Below are 15,244 nucleotides of genomic sequence, written 5' to 3'. Positions count from 1 at the left end.
CGCAACGAACTGGGTGTTGGACTGTTGAGGGAGGGGTTGGGGAGAGGGAGGGAAGCGGGGGGGGGGATTGATTTGGGAGGATTGTAGAGGTGGAGGGGGTTGGGAGGAGGGATCCCGGGTGAGATATTGTGTGGAGGAGAAGCCGAGGGTTGAGAGGAGGTGATTCCCCCCACCCCCAGGAATTGGTTGCCCCCGAATCAAGCCCCCCCCACCCCCCCCACCTCCTCAGTCCGTGTAAGCGCAGTCACCCGCTGGAAGGGCCACTAACGGTTTGATGTGGAGATGCCGGCGTTGGACTGGGGGTAAACACCGTAAGAAGTCTCACAACACCAGGTTAAAGTCCAACTGGTTTATTTGGTAACACAAGCCTTCGGAGCACTGCCCCTTCATCAGGTGAGGACTTGTGTTCACAAACAGGGCAGATAAAAACACACACTCAATTTACAAAATAATGGTTGGAATGTGAGTCTTCACAGGGAATCAAGTCTTAAAGGTGCAGACAATGTGAGTGGAGAGAGGGTTAAGCACAGGTTAAAGAGATGTGTATTGTCTCCAGACAGGACAGTTAGTGAGATGTTGCAATCCCAGGCAAGTCTCGGGGGTTACAGATAGCGTGACATGAACCCAAGATCCCGGTTGAGACCGTCCTCGTGTGTGCGGAACTTGGCGATCAGTCTCTGCTCAGCGACTCTGCGCTGTCGTGTGTCGTGAAGGCCGCCTTGGAGAACGCTTACCCGAAGGTCAGAGGCCGAATGCCCGTGACCGCTGAAGTGTTCGCCAACAGGAAGGGAACAGTCTTACCTGGTGATTGTCAAGCTGTGTTCATTCATCCGTTGTCGTAGCGTCTGCACGGTCTCCCCAGTGTACCATGCCTCGGGACATCCTTTCCTGCAGCGTATCAGGTGGACAACGTTGGCCGAGTTGCAAGAGTATTTACCGTGTAGCTGACGGATGGTGTTCTCACGTGAGATGATGGGATCCGTGTCGATGATCCGGCATGTCTTGCAGAGGTTGCTGCGGCAGGGTTGTGTGGTGTTGTGGTCACTGTTCTCCTGAAGGCCGGGTAGCTTGCTGCGGACAATGGTTTCCGCTGGAGTTCAGAGGGGGGGATCTCACAGAGATTTATAAAATTCTAACAGGACTGGACAGGGTAGATGCAGGGAGGGTGTTCCCGATGGTGGGGGGAAGAGTCCAGAACCAGGGGGTCACAGTCTGAGCATTGTAGACCATTTCGGACGGAGGTGAGGAGACATTTCTTCACCCGGTGAGCCTGTGGAGTTCATTCCCACAGGAAGTAGTTGATGCTGAAACATTGAATGTATTCAGGAGGTGGCTGGATATAGCACTTGGGGAACGGGATCAAAGGGGAGAAAGCAGGATGAGGCTATTGAGTTGGACAATCAGCCATGATGGTGATGGATGGGCCAGCAGGCTCGAAGGACCGAATGGCCTCCTCCTGCTCCTATCTTCTATGTCTCTGTGTTTCCCTGGTAGTTCTTGGTGTGAGCCCCCACTGTCAGCCCAGAGCTCTCCCTGGTTGGGTGTGGGCTCTAGCGGGGGGGATTAACCCCGTATCTAAGGAAGGATGTGCCGGCCTTGGAAAGGGTCCGGAGGAGGCTCACCAGAACAATCCCGGGAATGAAAGGCTTGATGTACGAGGAACGGTTAAGGACTCTGGGTCTGTAACTCGATGGAGTTTAGAATGTTGCGGGGGGGGGGAAGGAATCTCATTGAAACTTCCAGGATACTGAAAGGCCCCGGATAGAGTGGACACGGGGAAGATGTTTCCACGAGTCGGAGAGACTGGGATCCGAGGGCCCGGCCTCAGAGTAAAGGGACAACCCTTTAGAACCGAGATGGGGAGGGATTTCTTCAGCCAGAGGGTGGGGAGGTGAATCTGTGGAACTCGTTGCCACAGAGGAGGCCGGGTCACTGAGTGTATCGGAGACAGAGATAGATAGGGTCCCGATTGGTGAGGGGGTCAAAGGTTACAGGGAAAAGGCGGGAGAATGGGGTCGAGAGACTCATCAGCCGTGGCGGAGCAGACTCGATGGCCTAATTCTGCTCCTGTATCTGAAGAACGACCCCACAGTCGAGGGGCATATTCTGGCCGTCTGTAATGGAATGTTCCGGAAACAGGAAATGTGGCCAATGCTGTGTATTGGTCAGGGAGGGAGTTGGGGGGACACTGGGGGTGGGGGGGGCGGGGGGGAGAGTGTTGGAGAAGATTGTCACACCATCCTCCAGACTGCTCTCTGTATCTCCGATCCCCCGGCTCGCTCCCAGCTGGCCACAGTTGACGACTCTCAGAGGTTACCTGGACAGAGAGAGAGGACAGCGTGAAGATGCTGTACCTTTAAGAACACTTTTTAAAAAGCATGCTCTCTGCAGTTTATAAACTGGACTTTGATTCGATTTATTATCGTCGCGTGTATTGCGATGCAGTGAAAAGTCCGTTATTTTGGCTTTATGATCGAACGCTTTCAGATTTTAAGTGGGTTTGTTGACAGGGTGAATTAGGAGGGAACGTTTCCACTTCTGGGAGAACAAGGAACTGGGGACACCGTTTAAAATAATGGGGTTAGGTACAGTGCAAAACTCCCTCTACACTGGAGCTTTACTCTGTATCTAACCCCGTGCTGAACCTGTCCTGGGAGTGTTTGATGGGGGGACAGTGTAGAGGGAGCTTTACTCTGTATCTAACCCCGTGCTGTACCTGTCCTGGGAGTGTTTGATGGGGGGACAGTGTAGAGGGAGCTTTACTCTGTATCTAACCCTGCGCTGTACCTGTCCTGGGAGTGTTTGATGGTGGGGACAGTGTAGAGGGAGCTTTACTCTGTATCTAACCCCGTGCTGTACCTGTCCTGGGAGTGTTTGATGGGGGGACAGTGTAGAGGGAGCTTTACTCTGTATCTAACCCCGTGCTGTACCTGTCCTGGGTGTGTTTGATGGGGGGACAGTGTAGAGGGAGCTTTACTCTGTATCTAACCCCGTGCTGTACCTGTCCTGGGAGTGTTTGATGGGGGGACAGTGTAGAGGGAGCTTTACTCTGTATCTAACCCCGTGCTGTACCTGTCCTGGGAGTGTTTGATGGGGGGACAGTGTAGAGGGAGCTTTACTCCGTATCTAACCCCATGCTGTCCCTGTCCTGGGAGTGTTTGATGGGGGGACAGTGTAGAGGGAGCTTTACTCTGTATCTAACCCCGTGCTGTACCTGTCCTGGGAGTGTTTGATGGGGGGACAGTGTAGAGGGAGCTTTACTCTGTATCTAATCCCCGTGCTGTACCTGTCCTGGGAGTGTTTGATGGGGGGACAGTGTAGAGGGAGCTTTACTCTGTATCTAACCCCGTGCTGTCCCTGTCCTGGGAGTGTTTGATGGGGGGACAGTGTAGAGGGAGCTTTACTCTGTATCTAACCCCGTGCTGTACCTGTCCTGGGAGTGTTTGATGGGGGGACAGTGTAGAGGGAGCTTTACTCTGGATCTAACCCCGTGCTGTACCTGTCCTGGGAGTGTTTGATGGGGGGACAGTGTAGAGGGAGCTTTACTCTGTATCTAACCCTGTGCTGTCCCTGTCCTGGGAGTGTTTGATGGGGGGACAGTGTAGAGGGAGCTTTACTCTGTATCTAACCCCGTGCTGTACCTGTCCTGGGAGTGTTTGATGGGGGGACAGTGTAGAGGGAGCTTTACTCTGTATCTAACCCCGTGCTGTACCTGTCCTGGGAGTGTTTGATGGGGGACAGTGTAGAGGGAGCTTTACTCTGTATCTAACCCCGTGCTGTACCTGTCCTGGGAGTGTTTGATGGGGGGACAGTGTAGAGGGAGCTTTACTCTGTATCTAACCCCGTGCTGTACCTGTCCTGGGAGTGTTTGATGGGGGACAGTGTAGAGAGAGCTTTACTCTGTATCTAACCCCGTGCTGTCCCTGTCCTGGGAGTGTTTGATGGGGGGACAGTGTAGAGGGAGCTTTACTCTGTATCTAACCCCGTGCTGTACCTGTCCTGGGAGTGTTTGATGGGGGGGACAGTGTAGAGGGAGCTTTACTCTGTATCTAACCCTGTACGGTACCTATCCTAGGAGTGTTTGATAGGGGACAGCGTCAAGGGAGTTTTGCCTCGGTTTAACGTACTTACTCTTTGCCAGCGCTCTCAGTGCTTTCTCCCGCTCTGCGACCAGCTCCTGGGCAGACTGGGCCATCCACCGCTGGGATACCTCGGAGACCCGCAGGCCAGGCACAATGTGCCAGCTTCCCTCCTGGAAACAGAAGGAATTGGTGAGCGCTGAGGACGGTACATGCAGGGGGCCTTGCTGACATTGGACGAGGGTTAAATTCTCCCCATACTGTCCCCTCGTACTCCAGTACACACTCCATTGCCAGACTGGGCAGATGCCGCCCACAGGGAAGGGAGTAAAATGTTAGCCTGCGCTTTTACTCTTCCCAACAGGACACTCGGGGCTAATCTGCATTTCTAGTTGTACACAACAACTATTTAGCATTAAAATTTATTTATCAGTGTCACAAGTAATGCTTACATTAACACTGTGATGAACATAAGAACATAAGAAATAGGAGCAGGAGTAGGGCCATCCAGCCCTTCGAGCCTGCCCCGCCATTCAATAAGATCATGGCTGATCTGTCGTGGCTCAGTTCCACTTTCCCGCCCTCTCCCCATAACCCTTAATCCCCTCTCTTATCAAGAACCCATCAACCCGCTTCTTAAAAATATTTAGAGAGGCAGCCTCCACCACTTCAACGGGCAGAGAATTCCAGAGATTCACCACCCTTTGAGTGAAGAAGTTCCTCCTCAACTCCGTTCTAAACCGCACCCCCTTTATCTTGAGGCTGTGCCCCCTAGTCCTATGAAGTTATTGTGAAATTCCCCGAGTCGCCCACACTCCGGCGCCTGTTCAGGTACACTAAGGGACAATTTAGCATGTGCGGCACTCCCTCAGCACTGACCCTCTGACAGTGCGGCACTCCCTCAGCACTGACCCTCTGACAGTGCGGCGCTCCCTCAGCACTGACCCTCTGACAGTGCGGCACTCCCTCAGCACTAACCCTCTGACAGTGCGGCACTCCCTCAGCACTGACCCTCTGACAGTGCGGCACTCCCTCAGCACTAACCCTCTGACAGTGCGGCACTCCCTCAGCACTGACCCTCTGACAGTGCGGCACTCCCTCAGCACTAACCCTCTGACAGTGCGGCACTCCCTCAGCACTGACCCTCTGACAGTGCGGCACTCCCTCAGCACTGACCCTCTGACAGTGCAGCGCTCCCTCAGCACTGACCCTCTGACAGTGCGGCGCTCCCTCAGCACTGACCCTCTGACAGTGCGGTGCTCCCTCAGCACTGACCCTCTGACAGTGCGGCGCTCCCTCAGCACTGACCCTCTGACAGTGCGGCACTCCCTCAGCACTGACCCTCTGACAGTGCGGCGCTCCCTCAGCACTGACCCTCAACTAGTATTGGGAGTGCGGGACTGGTTTTTGGAGCTGAAATCTTTTGGAGTGGGGTTTGAACCTCCAACCTTGGCATGACCCGTTGATCAAGGCTCACCCAGTCTGAACTGAGCTGTGAACGTACCTGTACAGTGACTGGAAATGAGTAGATGAGGTGTTCAGGGATCCCGTAGCTGTTTCCGTTGGAGATGACACCCATCGACACCAGCTCACCCTGTGAAGGACAATGAGACAGCGTTCATGAGCAATTGTGCCCCGGTTTCCTCCCACAGTCCAAAGATGTGTAGGTTAGGTGGATTGGCCATGCTAAATTGCCCCTTAGTGTCCAAAGATGTGGAGGTTAGGTGGATTGGTGAGTAAATGCATGGGGATGGAGTGCAGTTGGTGGGTTGCTCTGTCAGGGAGTCAGCGCAGACCAGACGGGCTGAATGGCCTCCTCCTGTTGTGTTTCTATGATGAGGGATTCCATCTCGATTACACAGCCTGCCTTCCACTTCCTTTAAGATCAGCGTCAGAGCAACGCGCGAGACTACCAGTGCGCCAGCTCGCAGCGCCCCTCCCTGCTTTGTTCCCCCCCCCACCCCACCCACAGTGTGACCCCTCAGCCAACGTACCTCCTGCGTCCCAGACCACAGCGCCCGCAGGTGGTCACAGATGGCACTGGCGACGGTCATGGCACCAGAGGGTCTGGTCATCTCCGTCAGGGTGGTCCCTTGATGCTGAGGAGACAGAGAGAGGGAGAGATGTGGCTAACACCAGGAGTGCGGAGAGACCACCCACCCCCACCCCATTGTGGGGGGACTCCCCCACCCTCCCCCGACACGGAATCGGGCACAGGGACGGGGGAGGTAGAGGGGAACGGTGTTCTCACCATGTTGGCGTCTCCGGGCAGTAGCAGGCCGCCCTCCGAGGCCTGGCGAAGGTTCCCTCGGAGGGAGCCGTGCGTGACTGAGGCGTGCTCCGTGTCGGGGTACCGCGTGCCGGACTGGCTGCCCCAGACGATGACGTTCCGGATGGATCCGGGGCCGGTCCCCAGCCTGTGGGCGAGCTGTACCGAGAGAAAGAGCAAATACCGTCAGCAATTAGCCTGCGGGGGGTGGAGGGGGAACGTGGATTATACACCCAGTGTCCCCCCCCGCCAGAACTCACCCTCCCTATCTCTGTAACCCCCCCCAAGCCCCTACACTCCCTCCCTATCTCTGTACCCCCCCCACAAAGCCCCTACACTCCCTCCCTATCTCTGTACCCCCCCCAACAAAGCCCCTACACTCCCTCCCTATCTCTGTACCCCCCCCAACAAAGCCCCTACACTCCCTCCCTATCTCTGTACCCCCCCCACAAAGCCCCTACACCCCCTCCCTATCTCTGTAACCCCCCCAAGCCCCTACACTCCCTCCCTATCTCTGTACCCCCCCAACAAAGCCCCTACACTCCCTCCCTATCTCTGTAACCCCCCCAAGCCCCTACACCCCCTCCCTATCTCTGTACCCCCCCCACAAAGCCCCTACACCCCCTCCCTATCTCTGTAACCCCCCCCCCAAGCCCCTACACCCCCTCCCTATCTCTGTAACCCCCCCACAAAGCCCCTACACCCCCTCCCTATCTCTGTAACCCCCCCCAAGCCCCTACACCCCCTCCCTATCTCTGTACCCCCCCCACAAAGCCGCTACACTCCCTCCCTATCTCTGTACCCCTCCCCACAAAGCCCCGACACCCCCTCCCTATCTCTGTAACCCCCCCACAAAGCCGCTACACTCCCTCCCTATCTCTGTACCCCCCCCCCACAAAGCCCCTACACCCCCTCCCTATCTCTGTAACTTGCCCCTGCCCCTTAAACCCTCCTCCCCAAACTCTCCAGCCCCGATACTCCTCAGGTGATCTCTGCGCCCCTCCAATTCTGATTACTTTTCCATTGCTCCGCCATTGGAGGCCATGCCTTCACTGCCTGGAGGGGCCCCTAGCTCTGGAATTCTCTCTTTAAACCTTTCTGCCTTTCCCTCTCTCTATCTGTCTGCCTGTCTCCCTCCCTCAACCTCTCTCCCTCTCTCCCTCCCTCTTTCTCTCTGTCTCCCTCTCTCTCTGTCTCTAAGACGCTCCTTAAAATTGACCTTTCGGTCCCCTGTCCCGATATCTCCTGGGGTGGCCTCGCTCCCCGACTGGTGTTAAGCATCTCCCTGGGGGAGGGGTACGTGAGCACATGTGACCTTGGGGGGGGGTTTCGGTGAAAGGGTGGGGCTGTTGCGTCCTCGTGTGTCTCCTGGCACCTACCTGGGCCTGTGCCTGGTTCTGAGCCAGCAGGGTCAGGCAGGAGAAGTTCTCCCAGGGGATAGAGGGTGCGGCCGTCATGGCGACAAGGCAGTTGGTGTTGGCTGGGCTGCCCACCACGAGAACCTGAGCAACAAGAGACAGAGAATGAGATGGGGAGGCGATGGCCGAGTGGGATTATCACTGGGCTGTTAAACCAGAAACTCAGCCAATGTTCTGGGGGTTCGAATCCCACCACGGCAGACGGTGGAATTTGAATTCAATAAAAAATATCTGGGATTAAGAATCTACTGATGACCCATTGTGGGAAAAACCCATCCGGTTCCCTTTAGGGAAGGAAATCTGCCGTCCTTACCCCGGTCTCGCCTACATGTGACTCCCAGAGCCACAGCCAATGAGACTGACTCTCAACTGCCCCTCCAAGGGGCAACTAGGGATGGGTAATAAATGCTGGAACAGCCAGCGACACCCATGTCCCAGGAATGAAGACAAGAAGTGTAGGGAGGTCTTGCTGCAGCTGTATAGGGCATTGGTGAGGCCGCAGCTGGAGTACTGTGTGCAGTTTTGGGCGCCGCACCTGCGCAAGGATATTTTGGCCCTGGAGGGAGTGCAGAGGAGGTTTACTAGGCTGATACCGGAGTTGAGGGGGTTGAGCTATGAGGAGAGGCTGAATAAACTAGGCTTGTACTCGTTAGAGTTTAGAAGAATGAGGGGAGATCTCATTGAGACGTATAAGATGATGAATGGGATGGATAGGATAGAGGTGGAAAGACTCTTCCCGCTCAAAAAAGACAGTAGGACTAGGGGGCACAGCCTCAAGATAAAGGGGGGGCGGTTCAGAACGGAGTTGAGGAGGAACTTCTTCACTCAAAGGGTGGTGAATCTCTGGAATTCTCTGCCCGTTGAAGTGGTGGAGGCTGCCTCGCTAAATATTTTTAAGACGCGGGTTGATGGGTTTTTGATAAGCGAGGGATTAAGGGTTATGGGGAGAGGGCGGGAAAGTGGAACTGAGCAGCGACAGATCAGCCATGATCTTATTGAATGGTGGGGCAGGCTCGAAGGGCCAGATGGCCTACTCCTGCTCCTATTTCTTATGTTCTTATGTTCTTATGTTCTTTGGTTGACACACGTGGAATTGGTTGGTTGGTGGATGTGTTGGTTGGTTGGTTGGGTGGGAAAGACAGAGAGAGGGGAAGAATTAAAATTCCATCGATCCCGAATGCAGGAATGAACGACTGAGTAGGAATGGGGATAGCTGCGTGTTCCGGAAGGATCTGGGGGTGTGAGGTGCCGTGGGCTGCATTATAATTGCCCGCTCTCTCTCCCAAACACCTCCCCACTGGCTGACCAGTGGCGTAGAGAGAGCTAGCATGCAGCTGATGGGCTGAATGGCCTCTTCTGACTCGGTAACAATGATGTTTCAGCCCAGGGAGAGGCCATTCGGCCCACTGATCTCTTGCTCTCTCGCTAAAAGAGCCTTAATCCCCTATTCACTGGGTTCTTAAGTTTTCTATAAAATAATGAGGGGCACAGATCAGCTAGATAGTCAATATCTTTTCCCCAAAGGGAGGGGAGTCTAAAACTAGAGGGTTTAAGGTGAGAGGGGAGAGATACAAAAGGGACCAGAGGGGCAATTGTTTCACACAGAGGGTGGTGAGTGTCTGGAACAATTTGATTTGATTTATTATTGTCACATGTACTGGGATACAGTGAAAAGTATTGTTTCTTGTGCGCTATACAAAGCATACCGTTCATAGAGAAGGAAAGGAGAGGGTGCAGAATGTAGTGTTACAGTCACAGCGAGGGTGTAGCGAAAGATCAGCTTAATGTGAGGTAGGTCCATTCAAAAACAGCAGGGTTCAGTATCACCTCCTTGCTTTCGACCTACAGAAACGCCTGGGTGAGTATTACTGATACTCAGGTAGGGGGTCCTATTCTATCTGAGTTTGAGGTGAGTCTTTGTTCGCAATCAAAATTAATTCGACAAATCCAGGCAGCTCATGATCTGCATCAACAATACAGAGCTCACACACTGAGAAAGCTAAAGTAGATTTAAATCTTCCACTGTCAGTGCAGAGGGAGTGCCGCACTGTCAGAGGGTCGGTGCTGAGGGAGTGCCGCACTGTCAGAGGGTCGGTGCTGAGGGAGTGCCGCACTGTCAGAGGGTCGGTGCTGAGGGAGTGCCGCACTGTCAGAGGGTCGGTGCTGAGGGAGTGCCGCACTGTCAGAGGGTCAGTGCAGAGGGAGCGCCGCACTGTCAGAGGGTCAGTACTGAGGGAGCGCCGCACTGTCAGAGGGTCAGTGCTGAGGGAGCGCCGCACTGTCAGAGGGTCAGTGCTGAGGGAGCGCCGCACTGTCAGAGGGTCAGTGCTGAGGGAGCGCCGCACTGTCAGAGGGTCAGTGCTGAGGGAGCGCCGCACTGTCAGAGGGTCAGTGCTGAGGGAGCGCCGCACTGTCAGAGGGTCAGTGCTGAGGGAGCGCCGCACTGTCAGAGGGTCAGTGCTGAGGGAGCGCCGCACTGTCAGAGGGTCAGTGCTGAGGGAGCGCCGCACTGTCAGAGGGTCAGTGCTGAGGGAGTGCCGCACTGTCAGAGGGTCAGTGCTGAGGGAGTGCCGCACTGTCAGAGGGTCAGTGCTGAGGGAGTGCCGCACTGTCAGAGGGTCAGTGCTGAGGGAGTGCCGCACTGTCAGAGGGTCAGTGCTGAGGGAGTGCCGCACTGTTAAACTCCAGAAAGGAAGTGGCCGGGTACAGCGGGGGAAGGAGGGAGGAATCGGAGTCCCTTACCTTGACTGTCTTCTTGGCGTATGTGTCCAGGGCCTGTCCCTGAGACCTGAACATCCGAATGTTTGCTCTGAAGGTGTCACTGCTGTCCGTGCCCTCCCTGCTGGGCACTGCTCCGAGCAACACAGCTACATCCACATCCCTGAAGGCCACCTCCTCAAGATCCGTCACAGTGACTCCTACAGAGAGAAAGGCAGGTCCGTTCAACATAACACTCGTAAAACAACCAACGGCGCGAGTGCGAGGGTTGTATTCTGAAAAGCAATGTTTGTGTGGGGTAGAACCCCGGGGAGAACTCCACTAACGTCTTTCAAGTCACAGTGGTCTACAACACAGATAAAGACCCTTCGGCCCGTCGCATCTGTGCTGGTCAAAGGCAAACTGTACCTCACTGTCGGCACGCTATGATGATGTGGAGATGCTGGTGTTGGATGCCAGGGTTGGATTCGGGCGGGCGGCTGGGTGTCACGGTGGGTTAGCACTGCCGCCTCACAGCGCCAGGGATCCGGGTTCGAATCCCGGTTTGATCACTGTCCGTGTGGAGTCTGCACATTCCTCCCCGTGTCTGCGTGGGTTTCCTCGGGTGCTCCAGTTTCCTCCCACAGTCCAAAGATGTGTGGGTTAGGTTGATTGGCCGTGCTACAATTAACCTTAGCGTCAGGAGGATTAGTAGGGTAAATATGAGGGGTTACGGGGATAGGGGCTGGGTGGGATTGTGGTCGGTGCAGACTCGATGGGCCGAATGGTCTCCTTCTGCACTGTCCGGATTCTAAGAAGTCTCACAACCCCAGGTTAAAGTCCATTCGTACCGTCTGTCACTGTAAAGACTTGATTACCTGTAGGGAAACGTATTATGTCTCTGCCTACATATACCCTGTTTGTGAAACCTTTCTCCCCCACTCACCTGATGAAGGAGCAGCGCTCCGAAAGCTCCTGATTCCAAATAAACCTGTTGGACTTTAACCTGAGACTTCCTACTGGGATTCCACCTCACGATTCTAATCCTAATCATTCTTAAAGTTTATTTATTAGTGTCACAAGTAAGGCTTACATTAACACTGCAATGAAGTTACTGTGAAATCCCCCCAGTCGCCACACTCCTGTTCGGGTTACACTGAGGGAGAATTTAGCACCCTAACCCGCAGGTCTTTCGGACTGTGGGAGGAAACCCACGCAGACATGGGGAGAATGTGCAGACTCTGCACAGACAGTGACCCGAGCCGGGAATCGAACCTGTGTCTGAAGGACATTATGATTGTCACAAGTAGGCTTACATTAACACTGCAATGAAGTAACTGTGAAAATCCCCTAGTTGCCACGCTCCTGCGCCTGTTCAGGTTACACGAGGGGAGAATTTAGCATCTAACCAGCGCGTGGGAGGAAACTGGAGTGCCGGAATGTAGGAGAATGAGGGGGTGACCTGAGTGAGGAGTGTAAAATCACGAGGTCAGAGATAGGGTAAGCGCACTGAGTCTTTTTCCAACGGTAGGTCAACTGAAACTAGAGGGTGTAGGGTTTCAGGTGAGAGGGGAGGGATTTGAAAGGGACCTGAGGGACAACTTATTCATCTGTGGGACACGGGTGTCGCGGGCTGGGCCAGCATCTATTGCCCATCCCTAGTTGCCCCTTGGAGGGGCAGTTGAGAGTCAACCCCATTGCTGTGGCTCTGGAGTCACATGTAGGCCAGACTGGGGTAAGGACGGCAGATTTCCTTCCCTAAAGGATGAGTATTTTTTATTGAATTCAAATTCCGCCGTGGTGGGATTCGAACCCGGGTCCCCCAGAACATTAGCTGAGTTTCTGCATTAACAGTCTAGCGATAACAGCACTAGGCCATCGCACCCCCCCCCCCCCCCCACCCCCACCCCCCCAAAACTTTATCACTCAGTGGGTGGTGTGTGTATGGAATGAGGTGCCAGAGTTAAGGCGGGTAAAACAGCAACATTTAAAAAACATTTGGATAAGTATTTGTGCTTAGTTCTGGTCACCTCATTACAGGAAGGATGTGGAAGCTATTGAGAGCGAGGAGATTTACAAGGATGTTGCCTGGATTGGGAGGCATGCCTTATGAGGATAGGTTGAGGGAGCTCGGTCTCTTCTCCCTGGAGAGACGAAGGATGAGAGGCCGACCTGATAGAGGTTTATAAGATGTTGAGAGGTATAGATCGGGTGGATTCTCAGAGGCTATTTCCCCAGGGCTGAAATGGTCGCTACGAGAGGGACACAGGTTTAAGGTGCTGGGGAGCAGGTACAGAGGAGATGTCAGGGGTAAGTTTTCTCACTCAGAGGGTGGTGAGTGAGTGGAATCGGCTGCCCTCGGTGGAGGCGAACTCGCTGGGGTCTTTTAAGAGACTTCTGGATGAGTACATGGGATTTAATGGGATTGAGGGTTATAGATAGGCCGGGTAGGTAGGAATAGTAGGTAGGGATGGTAGGTAGGTAGGGATATCATTGGTGTAACTTGTGGGCCGAAGGGCCTGTTTGTGCTGTAGTTTTTCTATGTTCTATAAGTAGAAGTATATATATATATACGGTGAGTAGAACTATAAGGGTTAGAGGGATATGGGCCAAACGCGGGCAATTGTAACTGGGTGGGCACCATGGAGTGGATGGGTCGACGGGCCTGTTTCCTGTGCTCCGTGACTCTAAAACCCCCGGTGTCAGCGAACGTTTAATGTTGCTTCGAACCGATGTGGAGTTTCTCTCGCGTGCCGCCCTTTACCTCGGAGGAGCTGGAAGCTGCAGTCCTGGAGCTCCATCGCCACCCCGTTCAGCACACCCAGCAGCGGGGGAACGTCCGTCAGGGCCAGAGTCACAGGCTGCAAGGACAACAGCAGCGAATTGTTAGGGCAGGACGACTGAAGAGGGGGGGGGGGCATCAAAATTAAACAGCATCGTCTGATACAGGAGGGAGGGGTGGGGGTAACGGTTCGGGGGGGGGTGCAGGTGTGGCGGGGTGGGGGAGCGTGTATACAAATTGTTAAAGGCAGGGTGAGTCAAGAACAAAAAAAAGATCAGTGGGATCCTGGGTTAAAGGCAATTTACACTTTCGGGGTAACACGGTGGGTTAGCGTCACTGCCTCACAGCACCAAGGACCCGGGTTTGATTCTCAGCCTGGGTCACTGTCTGTGTGGAGTCTGCACGTTCTCCCGTGTCTGCGTGGGTTCCCTCCCACAGTCCGAAAGATGTGCAGGTTAGGGGGATTGGCCATGCTAAATTGCCCCTTAGTGTCCAAAGATGTGCAGTTTAGGTGGATTGGCCATGCTAAATTGCCCCTTTAGTGTCCAAAGATGTGCAGGTTAGGTGGATTGGCCATGCTAAATTGCCCCTTAGTGTCCAAAGATGTGCAGGTTAGGTGGATTGGCCATGCTAAATTGCCCTTAGTGTCCAAAGATGTGTAGGTTAGGTGGATTGGCCATGCTAAATTGCCCCTTAGTGTCCAAAGATGTGCAGGTTAGGTGGGATTGGCCATGCTAAATTGCCCCTTAGTGTCCAAAGATGTGCAGGTTAGGTGGATTGGCCATGCTAAATTGCCCTTAGTGTCCAAAGATGTGCAGGTTAGGTGGATTGGCCATGCTAAATTGCCCCTTAGTGTCAAGGGGATAGCAGGGTAAATATGTGGGGTTACGAGGATAGGGCCTGTGTAGGATTGTTGTCAGTGCAGATTCGATGGGCTGAGTGGTCTCCTTCTGCACTGCAGGATTCTATGAGACCTGCAGATGCTGTAATGAGGAGTCATGTGGACTCGAAACGTTGACTCTATTCTCTCTCCACAGAGGTTGTCAGACCCTGCTGAGATTTTCCAGCATTTTCCATGTTGTCGGTGACTGGGATCATGGGGTTTATTAACAAAAGTAAGGAAGTTCTGGTGATATTTTTGTCAGGCCTGAACTGGACAACTGTGTCCGATAATAGGTCCTGCGCTCGGGGAAGGACGTTGCGGCCTTGGAGAGGGTGCAGAGGAGGTCCTCGAGACCGTTCTGCTGCCATTCAGTTTGAAAAGGCTTTTTTATTCATTCGGATGGGGAAGGGGAGGAAATTCATCGATTCTCAAGTTTAAGAAGGAACAGTTGACTCGGAACGGGGGTGGCTCTGGGTAGGGGAACGCTGTGTGGGTGTGAGGTGCCAGGGGCTGCGCTATACTTGCCTGCTCTCTCCCAAACACCTCCCCGCTGGCTATGCTGTACAGCAGGGAGTAGGCGATCTGACCAGCCGCTCCTGTCACCGCAACCTTCACCGCACCGCCTGGGAACAAGGTTTGGAGAACAGCGAATGAGTCCTCAGAGGTAAGATAATCTGGAGCGGTACGATCACCAACAGGTACGGTACCCACCCCCCCATGCCGACACTACAGTTAAGAAAGCCCTACCAAGTCTCAGAAGACTAAGGAAATTCGGCACGTCAGCTACGACTCTCACCAACTTTTGATTTGATTTCTTATTGTCACATCGCCGGCACGGTAGCAGAGTGGCTCGCACAGCGGGTTAGCGCTGCTGCCTCACAGCCCCAGGACCCCGGGTTCGATTCCCGGATCGGGTCACTGTCTGTGTGGAGACTGCACATTCTCCCCGTGTCTGCGTGGGTTTCCTCCGGGCGCTCCGGTTTCCTCCCACAGTCCAAAGATGGGCGGGGTTAGGCTGATGGCCATGCTAAATGCCCCGCCTCTGTCCCCGGCCAATCCCGTTGCATCTCCCCCGTCCCCAGCCAATCCCCGTTGCATCTCCCCCCCGTCCCCAGC

The 15,244-nt window shown here is 54.3% G+C and overlaps 1 protein-coding gene across 1 annotated transcript; it reads right to left on the bottom strand.

Moving 5' to 3' along the window:
- Positions 1 to 2,208: 2,208 nt before the first annotated feature.
- Positions 2,209 to 14,739, bottom strand: LOC145340373 (malate dehydrogenase, cytoplasmic-like). The gene is made up of 9 exons (XM_080184830.1): positions 14,654 to 14,739; positions 13,228 to 13,324; positions 10,509 to 10,684; positions 7,728 to 7,850; positions 6,331 to 6,507; positions 6,074 to 6,178; positions 5,584 to 5,673; positions 4,132 to 4,252; positions 2,209 to 2,317 (listed from the first exon to the last, which is right to left on the bottom strand). Exons 2-9 carry the CDS (start codon positions 13,262 to 13,264, stop codon positions 2,307 to 2,309), a joined length of 840 nt encoding a protein of 279 aa, XP_080040956.1. The 5' UTR covers positions 13,265 to 13,324; positions 14,654 to 14,739; the 3' UTR covers positions 2,209 to 2,306.
- Between the last annotated feature and the right edge of the window lie 505 nt (positions 14,740 to 15,244).

The sequence above is a fragment of the Carcharhinus amblyrhynchos genome, unplaced genomic scaffold (genome assembly GCF_965287045.1).
Source record: "Carcharhinus amblyrhynchos unplaced genomic scaffold, sCarAmb.v2.hapA scaffold_962, whole genome shotgun sequence".
Classification (NCBI taxonomy): Eukaryota; Metazoa; Chordata; class Chondrichthyes; order Carcharhiniformes; family Carcharhinidae; genus Carcharhinus; species Carcharhinus amblyrhynchos.
Note: the sequence above shows the minus strand (reverse complement) of the source record. Positions and strands in the feature narration are given on the sequence as shown.